The sequence below is a fragment of the Scatophagus argus genome, chromosome 1 (genome assembly GCF_020382885.2).
Source record: "Scatophagus argus isolate fScaArg1 chromosome 1, fScaArg1.pri, whole genome shotgun sequence".
Taxonomy (NCBI): domain Eukaryota; kingdom Metazoa; phylum Chordata; class Actinopteri; family Scatophagidae; genus Scatophagus; species Scatophagus argus.
The window spans coordinates 11,785,580-11,806,063 of NC_058493.1; the positions used below are offsets into that span (position 1 = coordinate 11,785,580).

The 20,484-nt window shown below is 39.4% G+C and overlaps 1 protein-coding gene across 3 annotated transcripts; it reads right to left on the minus strand.

Moving 5' to 3' along the window:
* Positions 1-155: 155 nt before the first annotated feature.
* On the minus strand, positions 156-20,484 carry lpin1a (lipin 1a). 3 transcript variants are annotated; one of them, XM_046383453.1, is made up of 23 exons: positions 20,302-20,483; positions 16,577-16,777; positions 16,035-16,130; positions 12,179-12,275; positions 11,862-12,084; positions 11,118-11,192; positions 10,774-10,866; positions 10,450-10,561; positions 9,917-10,148; positions 9,431-9,586; positions 9,221-9,314; positions 8,883-9,082; positions 8,564-8,657; positions 7,817-7,886; positions 6,072-6,164; positions 5,922-5,986; positions 5,693-5,831; positions 5,057-5,205; positions 4,800-4,886; positions 4,443-4,595; positions 3,885-3,999; positions 3,597-3,700; positions 156-3,483 (listed from the first exon to the last, which is right to left on the minus strand). In XM_046383453.1, exons 2-23 carry the CDS (start codon positions 16,766-16,768, stop codon positions 3,306-3,308), a joined length of 2,817 nt encoding a protein of 938 aa, XP_046239409.1. In that variant the 5' UTR covers positions 16,769-16,777; positions 20,302-20,483; the 3' UTR covers positions 156-3,305. The 3 variants fall into 3 exon arrangements, with proteins under 3 accessions (XP_046239409.1, XP_046239418.1, XP_046239425.1); XM_046383462.1 differs by lacking the exon at positions 10,774-10,866 and having other exon boundaries at positions 20,302-20,484; XM_046383469.1 differs by lacking the exons at positions 16,035-16,130; positions 16,577-16,777; positions 20,302-20,483 and adding an exon at positions 14,113-15,334.

Here is a 20,484-nt window from a genome sequence, read left to right on the forward strand (position 1 = left end):
GGATGTGGTATAATGAACTCAGCAGTTAAGGTTTTAAACGATCAAAACTGATTTTTCAGTTGCAGGAACATATTTAGTTACTGCATCTGCCTTTCTAAGGACATCACATTAACAAGTAAAACACTGTCATAGTTAACAAGAAGTGAAAAACAAAGTAGCAGCCACCTTCAGGTTTATTGAAAAATGTGTACATTTCACAGATTTATTCAGACAACTTGTTTACAACAGCTTGCACCACATGCTGCTCGTTAGGCTCCTGCTGAGCATCCAGAAGATCTTCTTTAAACGCGACAACAAACTCGATCAACATCCATGTCAACACAGAGACAGATTGGAAAACTGGCCAAATAGATCTTTCACAGAAAGAATTAGATGATAATCATCGAAAGATGACCATTTAGTCTAGAAATTTGGGAAGAACATTACTTTCTTTGCCTACTTTTGACTTCCATATTTCATAAATAAAATATTAAAATTAGGAAATGCTTATGCTGTAATGATAAAAACCGACACATAAGGATGAGAGAAAATACGGTATAAAATGCTTTGTGTCAGTTAACACATATGAATATGTATGACATACCAATAACAATTAACTACATCAAAGCCTCAATGTGTTATAATGACATGAATTTTATCTCATAATTGTGGGGAAATTACCTTATAATTTTTTTCTGTTTTAAAGGCATGTATTTCCCCATGAAGATCAGGTGACAAGAGACAGTGATCAGATCATTACGTCCATGTAAATATGCATCTTAACATTACAACAGCATGCGTCTTGTTTGGCTTTTCCACTCATACAAATTATATCCGACTCCCCAATATGCTTGTGAACATCAACAGTTTTAGAGCCAATTAAAAGTTCATTCCTGATTCGTTTTCCTGCAGGCAAAGTCAGTCACAACACAGCATCAGACATATTCATACTATGCACAAAGACAGTATAATAAAGTCAGTCACAATCAATGAGAGGGATTTTCACAGTATTCTGGCATCTTGATTTCACTTTTTTTAAATATTGGACACATTAAAGTCAGAGTAAAATTTTTGTTAAATATCCTTCTTAAATCCTATATAAAAAAGTTTTCAGGATATTTAAAACTGCAAAGGTAGTACAATGATCTTTTTTCTTTTTTTTTTTCTTGAAGCTGTCAGACATTCAAAGCTGCTTTAACTGTCCAGTTTTGCTTTAACACGGACAGAAGAGGCTTAATGTGGACTGATGGTACTCTTTTGTGTGTTGTACAAGTACTGTACATACTGTCACTGAACTTCATGTAACTGTGATGTTGATGCCAACAATATTCACGTGAAGCTCCAAGTGAAAATGATGTGGTATTAACAGCTGACGTTACATCAGGAAAGAAGAATTTGTAATTGATCCATTGGCTTTCCCATGAAGTATCTTCATGTTGATCTACTGCATTAGTGGTCATATGGTTAAACTGTCATCTCTAAGTGCAATGGACAGTTTCAAAAAACAGTTATAGTAAAGTGGAAAAATTACCACAAGTGCATTTGGATGAGCACCAGTAACAAAGTATTTCTAAGAGTAAAAATTAAAAAAATTAGCATTTTTTTAAATGTTCACAAAAACTACTGTTGTCCATTATTTACAGTGGTTTCCCCCTTTTTAAGTTATACATGTGGTAAAGACAAACTTCCATATCACATAAATGCAGTACAGTTGGTGTTATTTGATCAAACATAAACATATGATAACAAATTAAAATGTACAAACAACAAAAAGTAAATGGATCATGAACAGAAATACCTTACAGCATCTGAATATGCTGCATTTAACTCTCCACTACAGGAGATATTAGTGCTGTACATAAAAGTGTACTGATCTGTGTACTGATCTTAGCATTACAAAACTGAAAAAATATGACTGTAGTCCTGTATGGGCTTATACAGTCATTGCATTGATGAGCATTAGTAATTAAAATAACAAACACTCTGAGTGATTTATACTACATTCTAGCATACCACTGGTGTGAAAGAACATGGACTGGTGTTATTTGCATTGCCCTGCACTTATCTTGAGTATTTTCATTGAACACCAGAGAAAATGTGCCAGAGTCACTTCTTTCACAGTAGGACGGTCAGAAGACCCAACACATTTAGATGAATCTGCAAGTGATTTTGGCACAGAAAATGACTGGATACACTATCTGTGCATGTTCTCAGTGGTTTTACTGTAATGTGATGTGGTGTTTCCGGTGCACAGTGCTGCTTGGAAAACAATACTACAGCCACATACCTGCGTCAGGTAAACCTTTAACTAAGATTCCAGGAGTCTCTCACTATTTGGTGAATATATTGCATATGATGGGTGAAAAAGCCAGTAGTTCTTCCTAACATTAGAAATAAGTGATGCATCAACAGGCTGATTTGAGATTTGACAAGCTGAATTGCAATTTACATTTTGTTGTCAAATGTGGAAGCCATTTGTGTAGGCAATCTAGCTGATGTTTGCATAGAATCTCTGCAGTGAACAGCAGAATGTCTGCAAAGTAGTTTCTTATTTACTTTACATAGTTAGTTGTAGTCAGGTTTTAATGGACATTAGATTACTTTAAGACTGGTGTGTCTGAAACACATTTTCTGCATAAAATTCTGAAAAATAAAGGTATTAGGTGAATAGGTTCAAACTGATATTGTAGACATATTGGTACAAAATAATATACATTTGGTGTAGCAACTATTCTATTCACCAGAGTAAATGAAGAGTAGTGTGGGAAGAGGAAAGCTAAAACAAAAACCTGCAGGCGAGGAATATTATTCACGTTCTGCAGTGTTGTGTAAATTGTTCATGGAATGCCTTCACAAGTATTATGTGTGTTTGTGCGTTTTTGTTGAGTCAGTGCACTTGCAAAGGTTTGATATGTGAAGTGTAATTTGTGTAAAGTGTGAGTTGTTAAAATTCATCAGGGATTTTTTATTCTCTTTACTCAAAAAAAAAAAGTCATTTTTTTCTCTTTTTGTCCCTTGCTCAGCAGTTTTATCTGTATTGAACAGTTCAGTTCTGCTTGGATGTTGAATGATGGCGAAGTGTGGGATACTGAAAACACATTCAGCTACTTTAAATCAATAGGCGCAGTAACTTATCACTCATGTATCAGGTTAAGTTTTAGGAAAAGCTTGATGGCTGTTTCCCACACACAAGTTTTTGATTCTAAAATAATCAGCATCCTCACTCTTAATCTCGGCTGCACAATTATCCTGGATCACATGCCTGACTGCAATGTGGAGAAAAGCTGGAACACAACAGCCTCAGTACTTGATTTAATGGGTTTTCCTCAGCTTGTCTCAAGTGACTGTGAGTCTTCTTCTTCTTCTTCCTGGTTGCTGCCATCAGGAAGTTGTTCGTTCCAGTAGTTGCACTGGCCAAAGATGTCAGAGCGCTGAAAGTCTGCGCCCTCATCTTGATCTAGGACTGGGAAGACATGGTCGACCACTTCACACAGACGGCCAAAGCTGAGAGGGAGACATACAGACTTTTTACTGTACAAAACCACAACTTGGACAGTCAAAACAATTGTGTAAGATCACATGGATAAAAATCAAGTGAAACAGAGAATACAGCTTACGAGGAGATGTTGGTTTTGGCGTGCTCCTGTATCAACTCCCCCTTAGGATTGACAGTGAAAATCCTGTTCAGAGGAACACCCACCTCCTTATAGGAATATACATCCTGAAATCAGAGATGCACAAACCATCAGCATCATCACCAAAGCCAAGAGATGCCAACACTATGAATACCTACATTTCCCCTGTGAAATAAAACTGACACCAAGACCCCAACAGGTCTTCATAATGTAGTCTTCTTGTGGCAGACAACATACATGCTTGTGTGTGTTTGTGTGCAGTAGTCTCACCGTAGCTCTGTTGCCAAATGCAGCGTAGAAAGGTTCAGTGTTCGGGTAGAAAAGGTGCTTTATGTCTGTGAGACACTCGATTTTAAACGTCTCTGGTTTTTTCTCAATCACCTCCCTACACAACAAAACATGACATTAAACACACGTTACACATCGACTGGGAAAGCCGTTTGAGTTTTCAGCCTTTCACATGACTCATCCCCAATGCATATCTGCATATCATACTAGAAAAATAGATTTTAAAGGGATTTATTGGCTAAGAGATACAAAAGAATTAGAAACAAGAACGTATGAAAATACCACTACTTACAATACAGAACAACAGTAATATGTAATATATATCATTGCGATTGTTGTGCGTGTACAAATAAGAAAAAATACATCAGCATTTATTGTTGGGTGTCTGTAAGACTCTGTACATGCTAACAATCAATCCTGTGTAGTTCCTGATAAAAAAGATCATCAATAAAATAAAATAATTATCATTCACTATTGATTAATATTTTCCGTTTTATTTTTATAGCTTCAAGCACATATATCTGTTTAGATGTATCTGACCTGTGCAAAGCAGAAAAAAGGCTGCTGGGGCTGAGCAGCACTGGCCCCACTGGCAGCATGGTTCCCCTCTCATTGACCCAGTGCAGGTAACCTCGTGTCATATCAGCCATGCCGATGGCCCTCGCCGAGCAGTACATGAATTTATATCCATTCCTGTGACAGAGAGATAGAGAACTTGCAGTTAACTGTAATCTGTAGGGTTTAAAGAAGAAATCATTAGAATGATGACCAGCCATTATTTATGTAACAGTTAAAAGAAAATAAACAATGACCCAAACAAACAAATGTTATATGTGTATTGTCAAATCTGATTTAGCTTTAGCTAGACATCTTTCATTAGCTAGATATTGGACTCACTGGCTGACTTTGTGGTAGAGTCGTGCAATACCCTGGTGGGTCCAGTCTTTGCCCAGCGTGGGAAGGATGTGACCCAAAGTGTCTGACCTACAATTGTGGAACAAGAGAGGCAACATCACGCAAACAATCCAGATGAACTTATTTATATTAAATTAGAGACAAAAGCCCAACACCAAATTTGTCTAAAGTCTCACATGTATGATAACATGATAACTTACATGCTGATAACAGTGGAGGACAGTCTTGCTTTCACTTACCTCGTAATTGTTCCATCTATATCAGAGATGACTATCTTGTCATCCCAGTTCCAGAGATAAATTGTGCCATGGCAGCGACAGGTGCCCTGATACTGAGTGGTCACACTGAACACCACATCATTAGGACCATCCTTCAGCTCCAAGCTTGCCTTTAAACGCACACATACACACACACACACACACACACACACACAAGCAATGTTACAATGCAAAGGCAAACACAGATTGAAAGATGGAACGTCCAAAAGTTCCCTTGAAGTTTTCTGTACAGCATTAGTCTTGTTGTTATATGATCCAAATGGACACAGTAATATGCAATAACAAAACAATGTGCGAGCCTCCTCCTCTAATGAAGCAGATCTATCAAATCTACTACAACGTCACATTTCAGGGAGGGACGCTGAAAAAAAATCCATCATCTTGGTTCACATCCCAAGTGTAAAAATACTAAGCCAAGGGAATAAAATGTACACATTATCTAGACAGAGACACCCCTTCAGAGTAAATCTTGTGTGCTGTATGTAGAAAGTCACTACAGAGCTTCAAGGCTGCAATTAACAAACTAAACTAGTCGGCATGCATATCTGCAGGAATTGCATCACTGAGGTCAATCAACCGAACAGTGGGAATGCATACCAGTTGCTCTGAGGTGAGCCGAAGAGTCTTCTTATAACAGATGCTACCAGAGCTCATGAGGAGTTCTGACTGACAGGTTCCTGATGTCTGACTGGACAGTCTGTGTTCCTCATCACTAGAGGATGACTCATCCTTCATCCTTAAAAATAAAGGACAGCCAATTTGGTATAGGATGAAGCTATAAAAACTGAGTGTTTGAGAGAGAGAGAGACTTAAAGTTTGAAGTCACCTGTTCATTGAGGACATAGTGAGTGAGCTCCCTCCTTGTTCTCCTCCTGCCTCTGTCACTGATTCCTGAAGTGCACAAAGGTCAAAGGCTGTTGCTGCGGAACAAAAGGCTAAAGACAAACTATATTATATTTCGGTGTCGTGTACTTACTGATTTGGAGTCACTGTTCCTGCTCCTCCATGAGAACCACCAGCGTCCTCCTTTCTTTGGCATCTTCTCCTTCATGATGTTCTCCACTGAGGCCTGGGGACAACCGTGCACATACAACTCAAAACTGACTGAAAATGTAACTCAAAACTGACAGAAGAAACTCAAAACATTATGAAGCAGAAAACACACAAACACATAAACGGATGAACAGAAATTAGCAACCCAAAATACAAAGTAAAGCTTAACAAACGGCACATTTCAAACCACACTGAACCCAAATCATAACAATTAAAGGCAGTTACAGGTGAAGATTCAATATCAGATAAACAAAGAGCAAAGGATGCAAACTAAAACCTGAAAGAATGAAACTTCTGAAGATTGTGACTGTATAGCAGGGGGAAAATGCATGCTAAAATGCAACAAGACACAATGCAAGGAGTAAGAGAGAGACATGTAAGACAGAGGGATTACAGGCAAGTTTACAGTGGTGATCTGATGGTAAACAGACAGGCAAAGACATGCTCTGACCAACATCCGAGCAAAGCAAGAAAACATCATACAGGCTGGGAAGGGCTGGAGCCAAACAGACCAGGGAGGCAGTATGAGAAGAGGCCAAAAGCAGAAAACACATAGCTCAAACACCAACACTTAGTACATACAAAACATCAAATGGATGGTGAGAGAAAGAAAATGTGCAAATAAAACAGAAAAAATAAGGAAGGGGATAAAAACATGACATTATTAAAATGTTAGGAACACAGATTTATAGCCATATTTCACTGTGGCAAAAGACAGTGGCAGCTTTGATGTGAGCTTCCCCCATGTGTGTTCATAATCAGCCAAGTTCAATGACTGCCTGGTCAGAGTGTATAAATGCCACACATACTTTACACCAATAACTGAAATGGTCGGATACTGATTATGAGAATTGGAAACACATTGTGAACACACATTATCTGGTAGCATTTGGTTGAAATTTCATGAAATAATGAAAGCATATTGGCAGATGGCAAAGTGAACCAAAGTGAAACATCAGACTAAGGTAAAGTAATTGCAAAATGCAGGGAGTGCACAAGAGAAAGTAATGCAGGGAGGTGAAGAACACTAAAGACACCAAACACCATCTACCAAATATAATGTAACATAATGAAACATATTTCAAAAACTATCAGTAATATAGTTAGTTATTTTACATGTTGAAGCCACTCATTCTATGGCGTATAACATTACCTTTTAAGTACAAGAACAATTTAGTAACGCCAAGTGGTTCATTTTAATTCCACTATTAAAAATAGGAGCTCTGGGCAAGTATTTCTATTCCATATCACATTAACTTAATATCCTTAATTACATTTCAGAGAAAAATACTGTTTTTATTTTTACATTTTACTCAGTCTGCTTTATCTGAGCTGTAGTTAACATTACAGATCAAAATCCATTTCAAATGAACATATAATCACGTCATAAAACATGCTAGCTAAAACTATCCAACAGTACATGAAGTACTACAATATGAAAATGCTGCTTAGAAACAACAATAATAATAATAATCCAGTGATAATACAAAAACCAAAGGGTCCATTACAGTGCATGATGAGTACTTGTACTTTTTTCTGATAATACTGGCTACTTTAATGTAAATAAATCTTCTTCAAACACTGGTGCCATAAGTTGACACCAGAAAACATTTAACTAGTCAACTAGAAACAAAGAAACAAATGAGACTATCAGTGTGGTGGTCTTACCTGTGGCAGCGGTTTCTGATAGACCTGCATGGCCAACATGACGGGAGCTGCTGTGTTCCAGTTGTAGTACCTACAACAGATGACAGAGGGCACCATAAGCTCTTTTTAAACCCACCATGACATCACCCACTGATCTGTGGGCTGCTGTTCACAGCTCAGCCAGAGAGAATGCATGTATTGTTTACATCCCACTCAGCAACGAGGACGAGCATCTCGTCTGTGAGTAAATATACATTTCCTTCTTTGCAATGACACGATGTAGATCAATAGAGAGAGGATAGTCCATATGTGAAACTCTCTACAAGGTCTGTCTACGAATTATCTTCAGTAACCAGGTCATCATCTCTAGAAAGAGACATTGCAGTTGAGTTTTCCAAATCTGTTTTTCTTTGAGCATCAGGAAAGTTGGCCATCTATTTCCTTTATATTTGAGAGAAGGAAGCTGTTTCTACCTGTTTCCAATATTGCATTCACCATACTGAGATCAGAGTGGAATCAGTACGCCTGTCTAATTTTAAACAATGTTGAACTATTCTAAACCATCTGTTTCTAACTGCAGCATTGTTCCACCTCAACAATAATACTGTTTATGTCTATGAAAAAGATTATGAAACTGTGAAAGATGATGAAATTAGTGTCAAAGATGTAAATATTTCTTTTACATATATAGTGTTGTAGGTTCTAAATGTGTAACACTTTGACATGATAATAAGAATACAATATAGCAACAGGAATAGTAATGCATACTTGTTTCCTATCTTGACCACCAGGTTAGGGTCATCAATAATAGAGGGGTTTTCAGAGAACTGCTGGTAGGATATTGCCCTCTCCTGAAACTGCTCTGTGGGGCATCACACACACACACACACACACAGAGAGAGAGAGAGAGAGAAAGAGAGAGACACACTTGTATTGGATTGATTGTGTTGAAAGAATTCATTCTGATGGTAAAATTGTTTATCTATAACAGAACAATCATCCATTTTTTTGCAAAATTAAACTAAGGTTAACAGCACGGTAACTTTCTTCCTTTTGCCATTGCCTCCTTGCACATTCCTTATCCTACCTCTTGTGATCTCCCTGTTGTCAGTGAGCCCTCCGCACAAAGAGATGGCAACATGAGGCAGGTCCCCTATTTGGTCAGACAAACTGTCCACGCCACTGTCCATTCCACTGCTGCTCACTGACTGTGGGGACTGATTAGCGCTACGAGCTCCCATCATCATCATCTCTGAGTCTCCCCTCATGGAGCTACTGCCTCCATCACTGAGGAGAGAGAAACACATACACTCTCAAAGACATACATCTTTGAAAACAATGTTGTGATGGTGAGTGCCAGTTTGAAAATGATGGAATAAGTCATGCACGAACATGTTTGGTGCATTTAAGTTTTCGTTACTGAACCTTTTAGGGAAGTAAAGTGCAGCTACTTCAGGCTCCAGCTCTGTAATGTCATCCAGGTATATGCCATCAGCACCCAGGTGTTGGCTTCTCTTGTCTAAAGAGACAACATCACACATTACCAGTAGCAGATAAAAAAGATGGTATTATAAAGCATTTACACACTTTGAATTCAAGAAAATCCTCTGTATTTTTGAGATAGAGCACTGATACCTTTCTTCTTGGATGGTGAATCAGTTCTTTTGATGGGACTTCCCCTGTTCCTGCTTTCATCAAGATGATCAGGGAGAATCCTCGGGGGAGACATGGAGCAGGCTGTTAAAGCCTCCATCTCTGCACACGATGGTCCAACACTTTCCACTTCTCTCACTGAGGAAAAACACAAGGATAACTTTAGAATTTACTGCATAATTTTTCAGTTCTACAGATTGCAAAACCACTCAGATGTAATGCTGATTTATGGGTCATGATGGAAATGAATGACAAAAAGCACCACTGGATTGCTATGTTTTTTTTTTACAACCTGCAGTGACTCCGGAATAACAGAAAGAGTGACTCAGCAAAATGTATACTTTGAAAGTAAATTGTTATTTAAATTGTGTCAGTCCTATCCTGGTGGGTGCCGGAATAATTATTTTTTTGTCTACCTGTAGAAAATACTTTGCACATTAAAAACAATATTGTCCTCTATGTAACTACCTTGTTCTCCTCCAGCCCTGTCCCCACTGGATAGTCCAACTCTGGCTCCGTTTTTACTTTCTTCAGTGTCCTTGTCCCCACCCTGAGCAGTGGTGTCCCCTGGCTGGGGAGAATTGATAGCGAGGGAGGGAGGTCCAGTGTCACTGATGGCTCTGAAGTGAGTGCTGGCAGACACTGGGATGGAGACGGTTGTGGCAGGGTCCTGCTTCTGGTGGGAAGTCAGGAAGGATGGCTGTGAGAGAGAGAGAGAGAGAGAGAGAGACAGAGAACTTTACATACATCTTTTTTTACTGGAGTATTTACCCATATATTTATATTTATATTGACATTTAACATACAGACACGAGACTGGTATCAATCTTCTCATCTAATTCTTGTTAAGCTATTCCATTAACAGTAGTAAAATATTTACAATAATGATATCTAGAACAAATACAACATCCATAATGATTCAAAATGTGAATAAAATATGTAGTAGTCACAGAGATACAGTATATCCTGCAGTGTGTGTGTGTGTTTGTGTGGGTGTATACCTGGGCAGCCTGTGGGAGCTCCCCCCAGGTCCACAGCATCTCGGGGTTGTTTTTGTTCTGATTTGTTATCTCTGAGTCACTTTTCGGCGTTGATGACCGTGAATCATTGGGGCTGTTGAGAAAGTGACAGACACTTGATTCTGATGAGTCTGTACTCCATATTTTAACAGAAAAATATTTTTAACATACTTAAGAAAATCCTAAAATCCAAATTCAATGATATCTTAAAACAGACTGTATTGTTTCTTGAAAACTGTGTAATTTACTTCATCATTGCATTATTTCATTTCCAGCATACAGTGAGACTAAAATTGACAGTAATACCTAGCAGGGGAAGAGAAGTGAGAAGTCTGCTGAGGACAAGAGATGGACAGACCACAGGGTGGAGGGATGGAGAGAGTCGCCTTAATCACATTACTACAGGAAGATAAAAAAGACAGAAAGACAGACAGAAACAGAAAAAAAAGAGATGAAGTGAAGGAAACAGAGAGAGAACGTGAATCATGATTATTATCTACTCATCGTGAGCACAAAAATGTAATTAAAATGCTTAGTGCAATATGAATAGGATTAAAAAAGAGCTAAATGCTACAAGAACGGTAAATAACACAAGGTTAAGTTTAGCACAAAGTGTGTGGAAAATGTGTGTTCTCTGTCCAAAGTAATACCTCTGTGAACGGGTCCAATCAGAGCTGGGGCATGTGTGCATGTGGGCTGTAGGCCCCTGATCTCCATACGCAGGTCTGATCACAAACACACATATGCAGGGAGATGTAAGTCATACGCACACAAGTCCAAACAGAGTAAAACAAGTGATTTATTTATTTATGTGGTAATAGTCTGTTTGTCTCATCCTTTACTATGCAGCATGTTTGACTATAACCACACATCACAAACCAGCCTAGTGCACTACTAAGCATGACATGTGTCAGACGAACACTGTTTTATGTCTTTAAGGGTTTCAGGAATTTCCCCAGCCCTGCAATGTGGCAACCTTTCTAATAAAAGCTCGGAACCCCAACAGTAAAAAAGCACTGTGACCCACTATTTCAAAGAGACAGTGAACACCGTGGGAACAGAACAAATCCCTGGAGCGCCCCACACACATGAAAACACAAACAGGGAGATGCCTGGATTTTTTCGTTTTCTCTCTTTTGGTAAAAGGTAATGTCTTGTAGCGTCTCAATTGGGATTTGGCACACACATATACACACACCAACAAAAGGGCATTAATGGAAGGCCTTTTCAAACTTCTCTCAAGGTCTGCTAAAATGAAAACGCCCCTAAGCTGTTGGCTCAGAAATGTTGGAAATACTGGAAAGTATTTTTGCTTTTTCTGTCATTCCTGGAAGCCTGAAATGTTCAAAGTGAAACATACACAGTCAAGTAATCTATCATGTACACACACATACCTGCTGCAGTCACCCTCTCTCTCCTCATCTGAGCTCAAGTCAATTGTAAACATGTCCTCATCTTCTGAGAACTCTTCTTCGCTCTCGTCTCTCCTCGCTCCCCCTCCTCCGCCTGCCTCTGGCCTTGCTTTCCTTCTCCTCTTCCTTCTCTTCTTGATCATTCCGCCATCACTTTGCTGTGGTCCCAGGCTCTGGACAGGAAGTGAGTTGCAGGTGATGGTGTCTGTGTATGTGATGAGACGGTAGTATGAAAACAGGTCAAAAACGCACGCTCACATTTTCACATATTCCAAAATGTCTTTTTTCATTGGGGTTACCATGGTGACGGGAACCGCCTCTGCCTAGCTGGGACTCCATCAACTCCTCCCCCACTGACATGATGGGTGATGTAGCAAGATGGGACGGAACGACTTCCTGTAAACAAAAAAAAATGTGACGAGATCATATGAGGTCAAATCATGATTAACTTTCTACTCAAAGTGCAAGCAACAGTATTTGATTTAAAATGGATGGAACAGAATCATGGGAAAATGAGTGTGAGGACAAAATGAGGTTAGAGTCTTCAGCTACGCTCTGTGAATCTAAATACTAACATTTGCATAGCAACATGCTTACAATAGCATATTTTTAACAGGCATAATGTTTTGTCATATTAACAGTTTCTTAGCAAGCTAACATTTGCTAATTAGCAGTAAACACAACTGAGGTTGCCAGGACTATTATTAGTGTGTGCATCCACTCAGATCATAATACACTTTAGTGGAAGTGAAAATTCTGGCCTGTTGGTAGCACTATATGGCAGGATAACAGATAACCAGAACTATTAGGCTTTACCACTGGAGACCATGAATGTACCAAATTTCTAGCCAATTCATCATGTAACTGTCGAGATCCCTGGAGCCTGGAGCGTGGCAAACCAAGAGTCTACAGCCATGTTGTCTGTGGGCATGTACTCAGGCATAGCAGTTCTTTGAGGTAAATGTAAATGTCAACATGCTGAGAATAGAATATTAGGATGGTGATTCTAATGTTTACAATGTGCTCCATCTTAGTTTAGCATCTAAGCATGGTAACATTTACCTTTAACACTAAACACAAAGCACAGCCGAGACTGATGGGAATGCCATTAGTTTTCAGGTACGTCATGATAAAAGTGAAAAGTTAAAGTTTCACCAAATGGATTACAATTTATCCTGTAGGGGCCATGAATTTACATACCACATTTCATCGTAATCCATCAAATAGTTGCTGAGAGATTTCACCTAAAACCACAAATGTCAACATGCTGGCGTCACAATGGGAAAAGTTCTGGGTCATTCTAAGGATAATGAATGTTCATATGAAATTTCAAATCCATGACCAGCTGTTGAGATAATTCAGTTTGGACCAAAGTGATGGTCCAACCACAGATTGGCTGTAAATATGATATAAATACTGCACACGTTATATCACAAAAAGCACAAATGGCTGAGTACAAACTGAGTGTTACTGATTGATGAGACTGGATTTTTTTTTCTCCATGTAGCTCTATATAATCTGGTGGGAATTTGTGTTTGAGCTCAGATTAGTAAAATCACATAGATTTGCTCATCATAGTCTCACTACAGCGACTACGCCATGAAGACAAAAAGAGAGGCACACAGAGAAAGAGAAAGATAAAGAGTTGATCCGACCCGTACCCACTGACACATGACTGACAGTGCACGTGTCACAACACAGTCCAACACGCTGTCGTCTGCCCAGAGCTCAAGCCCTGCTGAAAACCTCTGCCCCAAAACTATTTTTAATTAATCTAAATGTTTTTGGATGCTTCATTCTCTATCATGACTGAATTTTATTGACATGACTAAAGAGTTCCTGGACAAAACTCAAACTACCTGCATCACAGAATATGTGACGTGTGTGAATTGTGTTTTCAGATGAACCGTCTTTTGAGACAAACCCATGTGCCCCTGCAGGTGACCAGAACACTGTTTTTGTTTATACACAGAGACGAGATGATACGATGGAATAGCAGAGATCATTAGATTACATTTCACACAGCATTTTAAGTCCCTAAGGTTGGCCACGCTGAAACTAAAGCTGTTTATACAGCAAACTCATGGCATATGCAAGAGAATTACACTTAATGTAATTGTAATAATTAATGTAAATGTAGTTTTACGTTTTTATCTGTAAGGCACTTTAGCTGAACCAACATAACAAGGTAGACTACACCATGTGAGTGTTTTTTGTGTGTTTGTGCTTTTACCACAGGTATTCAGAATTTCCCGATGTTCTAGCCTAAAGATTAATTTCTGCTGCAACATTTGGGCTAATGTTTCATGCTCAGGACCTATTTGCCAACACAAAAGCCCCAACAAATCCTCCAATGTAATTTGCAACAGAGAGGGAGAGAGTAAAAGGGGGGGTGTTGGGCAGGAGAGACACAGAAAACTGGGATCAGTGCCAAATAGTTCCTTAAAAATGCTGCTGGTCTTCTTCTATTAAGAGCAGTGAGATGATAACTTAGACTGTTACTGAAAAGACGAAATGAAAACACTCATGGAAATAAACCATTTGAGACTGAAAGAAATCAGCATGCAGCCATATGTGACAGTGATTCCTCATGAGCATGTTTAATACATGTCTAGAGTGCTTTTCTATTGTACAGTTTATCTGTGTCTCGGCATGTCTTGTTTGTCCTACTCTTCTTTCACTATCTGTACATCTCCTCTGTCTTCCCATCAGTTTGGACAGATCAGTGACAGTCAGCTTCTGAGTGCCGTCTGTGTGCACCCCACTGCACACGAAGGTGAATTTTCCAGAGCTAAAAATAGCCCTCTGGTGGTTTTCCACTGCAGAGGGAGAGTTGTGTCAAGGACACAAGGCCCAAACAGTGCGACAGATGTGGTCAAAGACACTTAAATAATTCTCAGTGTTTGTTTAATTTGAAAAAAATAAGTGTCATCCATTGAGGACTGGGGCATTGCAATATTTTCACAGGACCTAGTCACTGACTGACAGAGATATCTTAGTAATGAAAGCGGAATTAAACCAATTTAATCCTTCAGAGTAGGAATTACACCATCTTAGTCATATTGCTCTTAAATCCCGATTGGGAAATACGGCCAAGTCTCATCATGCTCACCACCCTGACCCCTCTAACTTCCCATGAATCCTCATCTATCACTTTACAAAATCAGTTGTCAAAACAAAAGTAAATATTTGCATGTGAGATTATTTTCTGCTGTGCTGAAGAATGTGGCATGTTCTTCCATGTAACATAATTAAGTATGAATGTGTGAAAAGCCATGTGGCGAAGACCTGTATATTGTTACTGAAATTCCGTACAGTTCTTGTTAAAGAGACTTCAGCATCTTGGAGCTAAACATGACATAAACATGTTTGTCCGGTACTTTTTCCTAATCTTATCTGTTCATAAACAGCTGATACACTTTTCTCATTGTCAGTGGCATCATTGTCCCACCGTCACAGGACTGTGATGAGTCATACCAGCTTTACACTGCACAAGTTCGACATGCTAGCCAGTCCCCTATTGAGCTTACAAGACATCTTTGTGCCTCTTCTGTCCTTCCTGCTCTTCATTTTGTTGGGTGCATATCTCAGAACACCTGCAGCAACTCACATGCAGGACGCTTTATTCAAAGTGCTTAGTTCCTTATGGTGCTCAAAGTGCTTGTGGTTATTGAGTTACCATTAGAAACACATAGAAACACAGCACATAAAAAGACGTAAGATTTCATTTTAACTTATTAATCGTAATATTTATTTTCAATAATCACATGTTGAAATGTTACATTCTTGATTTTGCAGTGGTTGAGTTCATAGAAAAATGATGTCCTTGAGAGCTTTTGTTTGATTTGTTCACACTGGCACTGTATAATGACAATGACAGGCTGTTTACTAATAAAAGCCTGCCTCCTCTGGTCTTGTCTGGGCAGGAAAACTAGACATGTAAGCCTGATGATTCAAATGATTCATCAGTAAGTGATGAAATCATTCTGACCTATCAAAGTACAGAAGGACAAGAACTGAATGAGCAGCAGTCCAGTTTAAGCACTGCTGCTATTTTAGTCCAGGCCGCTCAACCTTTGTGTCAGTAAGTTATGTTCCGTCCTATATTTGTGTGTTTACTGACTGAGATTAACGAGTGTGTCAATCATTACTCACCAGCGTGTTCTCAGTTTCTTTGACAAAGAAGGCCTCTCCATTCTCTCCCAGCTTCATGTGCAAACTCACTGGCTCTCCATTAATCTCTATGTCCACCTGCACAACAGAATAAAGAGTCATTTAACACATTTTAACTCATTAGTATGTATGAAACAAATTTCAGTTTGGGGTTTTGTGTTCAGTATCTTTTGTGTGTGATCTGTCACTTTTCAAATACCCTCACAAATGAGCAAATCCATGCATACAGGACAATGGTTGGTCGCTTGGTTAGTTATGGTCATTCCTTTTTAATGTATTCTAAAACAGTAATATATTATGTACTACTTTTTTTTGTTTTGTTTTATTTTCTGGAAAAACAAAAAACTTGTGTTATCATCTCTTAAGAACTTTTTTGCATTGGCTTTTCCGCTGTTGTCAGAATACAAGTGCGAGCAAGAGCTTCTGAGATCTCAAATTACCTGTTCACAAAACCACAGTACATGCAGATAAAAATACAAGAAAATGAGTGAAGGCGTGAGGGAGGGGGCAGCCAATGATCTCACCACTTTCTCACGTGACCGCAGCACACCCATCTTGCCGAAGCGGACGTGAAACGGGGAGCACTGCAGGGAGCCATCGGGCTGCCGCACCACGATGACATCTATACATCCAGAGAGGGTTGCGGGGTTGAGTCCCCTGTACAGCTCCTTGACCTGCACAAACACCTGGCCCGCCAGCTGACCCACATAGTTCATGGTCTGTAACTGGAGACAAACAGGGGAAAGGGAACGGGAGGGAGAAAGTTTTCATTGATGTCTTTCTTATAAAGACGTCACAATGTTTCTTTTCTTTTGTCTTTCTTTTGTCTTTTTATTTACATTTCAAACCTTTAATGTGAGCAGAGCTTCACACACCCGACAGGGAAAATGACCTTTAACGGACCTGTTCTGCGGAGATGATCTGTGTAACCACAATGCCAAGCTGTCATCCTGCCACATTAAAACACAGTATTGATCCACTGATCCTAATTACTGCCCACAGGCAGGTCAACCTTGGAATCTCATGCACAAATAATGACAGTTTTCACACTGCTATGTTTGTGGTTGTGATGAGCTTAAGTGTGTGGGTGCAGGGATGTGAAAACATTCTGCAGTTTTTGTCTGCTGAAAACAAAAAGAAGCTAAAAAGTGCCTCTTCCTCTGATAGATGCAAATACGCTCCATGAGGGACGAGAGTAATCATGTGGTGCGGTGCCAGCCTCTCTGATCAACAGCCTCTAATGCTCTCTGTCTAGAATGCCAAACATGGCCCTGGAGAGGGACACAAACAGGGAAATGCATTCACTGGGCAGACAGATGGGTGGCAGCTCATTCCTGGGAGCAGGGAGGGAAGAGTTAGAAAATGCAGTCAGCATCGCAAAGAATTCAGCAAGAAACCATGAACCGTTGTTTGTGTTTTTTCAGCTTCAAACATGGGTGAAGGCATTTCTAATTCGACACATAAGAATTTGCTAAACATCAGAGAAACAAAATGCTAGAGAGATATGATGAAATATGAGGAGATTAATAAAGAAGCAAGAAAAAACACGGGCAGCTAATAGGAGGGGCAGCGAGGGAAAAGAGGGTGGGGAAAAAGAGTGACAGTTTGTAATTTATTGTTCTTAACTGGTGTTCTCAGTCACTGTTTTCTCAGGTACTGTTCGTAGTGGTTGTTTGTCACTGTGCGTGTGTTAGAGTGTTTCATTATGTGTTTTGTCCCTAACCAGAGACAAGGAATGCAAATTAGTCACAACAAGAAGCTCTAGATACATCGTATGTTGCATTTTATTGTAGTGTAACAAAGACTATACACCCTGTCCCTGTAGATGAATAAATAAAATTAAATAAGAGGATGAAAAAGGGAAATTCTTAAGGGGAAAAAGGTAGAAACAAAGTGACAGATTACTGGTGAAATGGATGATGGTGGTTAATGTTAAGAGGAAACTGGATTGAGACAGACAAAGAAAGAGTATGATGAAAAAGTCCCCCTCTACCTTTAGTCTGTAGCACATTTCCCACACACACAAATCCATGCACACAAAATATGTGACATCCGTATATGATAACAAACTGTCCCTTAAAATCTCCGCCGGCCACCTGCTTGTGTTGACTCAAAAGCTGGCATCCTCTAGCTCTCTGTCGCCACACACAGCGTTACCGTGTTCTTTGGGGACAGATGAGTCAGTATTTTGGCAGTCCATGTAAGCACATGATAATGACGATGATGATTTGTTAACAACCCATGAATTAGTGTGAATCACAGGTTGCTGCTCTTCTGCTCTAATGACTGAGCATTATTTTGTTGCACATAAGTCTCACGTGAGCCCCTCCCTGCAGCCTTGTTCTGACCTGCCTGCAGCACAATATACCACAAGACTATAATTAGCCTAGTGAATACACTGTGTATAGACTGAGCCTCATGACATCTCCGCTTAAATCGCTTTACGATTTTGGTTTAATCACACCAAAAATCACATGTGCTTTAAAATAACCCTATGAAAGATAAACTTAATAACTTTGGATTTCCCTTCTCTTTAAGAGTCAGTTTATCCAAATCCTAAATGAACAGAAAATTCTTTCCTATTACTTCCAACTAAACAGTGAGATATGAGGATTTTCCATTCACCTCCCTTATTAAGCAACAGAAATCTTAGAGATTATGATTATGCTAAAGACCTGAGCAAATTAGAAACAAAAATGCATGCATGGCTAGATATCACAGGAGTGAAAACATATTGTTTGGTTTCTCATTTGGGTGAGCTGACCATTTAATCTCATAGTGTGGCTTATTGCACAAGAAACTGGGAGAGTTATTGTTTGTCAGTGATTACATAATTATTTGACCCCTTTGTCTGGCTTGTGCCATTAAGTTTTTTGTCTCACAAAGCACACTCATGTCACTGTCAACACAGACCACGTGCAAACAGTTGGGACCATTTACACACACACACATACACACAACCAAAGCCTTGCCCACTCTTCCAGGAAATCTTGGTTTAACAGCCAATCACAATGCTTCCCTATTACATAATAGCCAATCATGAGACAGCTCGTAGGGTCATTCACTGTCATTCGAGGCAGCTGCAGTATTATTTGTGATAATTCCAAAACATGAATTAATGCTTTGTTTAAATAACTGCTGTTATATCTGCTTCAGGTTCCCAGTCTGTGGCGTGAAACCCCACACAGGAAGCGTGGCTCACACTGCCCTGTCTGTTAGCTGTGAGGCAGAGCACACAGACGATGCAGAAAATCTATTACAGTAAATAAGCAAACTGTGCATACTCACAAATCAATTATGTGAGACCAACATGCAGTATGCAGATCTGTGCTGTACAGAGCCGTCACAATGTGGAATAAGTTACCAGCCAAGATGACTGAAGCAGCCAGTAAGGCAAGTTTTAAATGGCTTGTCATGACATGTATGACATGTTCATAATATCCACAATAACCAGCATGAGTAACCACAATGAATTTGATGTGCTGTGATGTTTTGGTTTTAATTTGAGTTTTATTTGTCTTGGAGATGTTCTTATTGACAAGGTTTATTTGTGTTACTGTGTGTGGACAACAGGATGAGTAGCTGCCACCTTAGTAGTAGCTAATGGGGATTGAAATAATTAAAGAGGTTTCTTTATTGAACGTTTATCAGTATAAAAGATCATTCTCACTACAGCCAAGACAGTGAGATCACAAAATATAATTAGAGAAGAGAGGGATTTATAAACAGTTGATGATGTGAGAGATTATCCAATTAATTCAATTTAATGTGACTGGAGAAGCAGTCTGACACTCTAGGATTACTGACTGTTACAACTAAATGGCAACAAGGACAGACAAACCGTTGTATTTCAATATGGTAGCCAATATAATACTGTAATTTGTTATAACTGTAATAATTTCACATTTTTGTTTTCTTTGACCGTATCCTCTAAATAAGAGACTAAAAATGAAGGAAAGGTCGTTTTGACGCATGCAAAAATCTGTGCTGAAGCTGACCAACAAATCAGACAGAATAAAACATCAACACGAGGTTGATAATCCGATCGTAGTGTCATGCGTGGCCTGTGGGGCGACATGTAAACATCTGCACACGGGGTGAGGCTCTGCAGTCTGCACCGCAGCTCTGCCTCCATTCAAACAGCCGCACAGCAACGAAGGCAGGCGTGTATTTATCGAATAAATACGCTGTTAGGATATTTCAGATTTCCCTAACGGAAGGTCACAGTACAGTAAATAATGCCACTTACATTATTTACTGATGTCGCTCTTCGCCCCGGGGTGTTTCCACCATCCAAATGTTCCAAACGTCTTCTGGCCTACAGTTTTCTCCGTTGCATGTCAATCATAAAGTGTAACATTATCAGTAACGCTTTCCTGACTCCCGATCCTGAATCTTCTGCTCCACACTGCTGTCGCTATTTAAACCACAG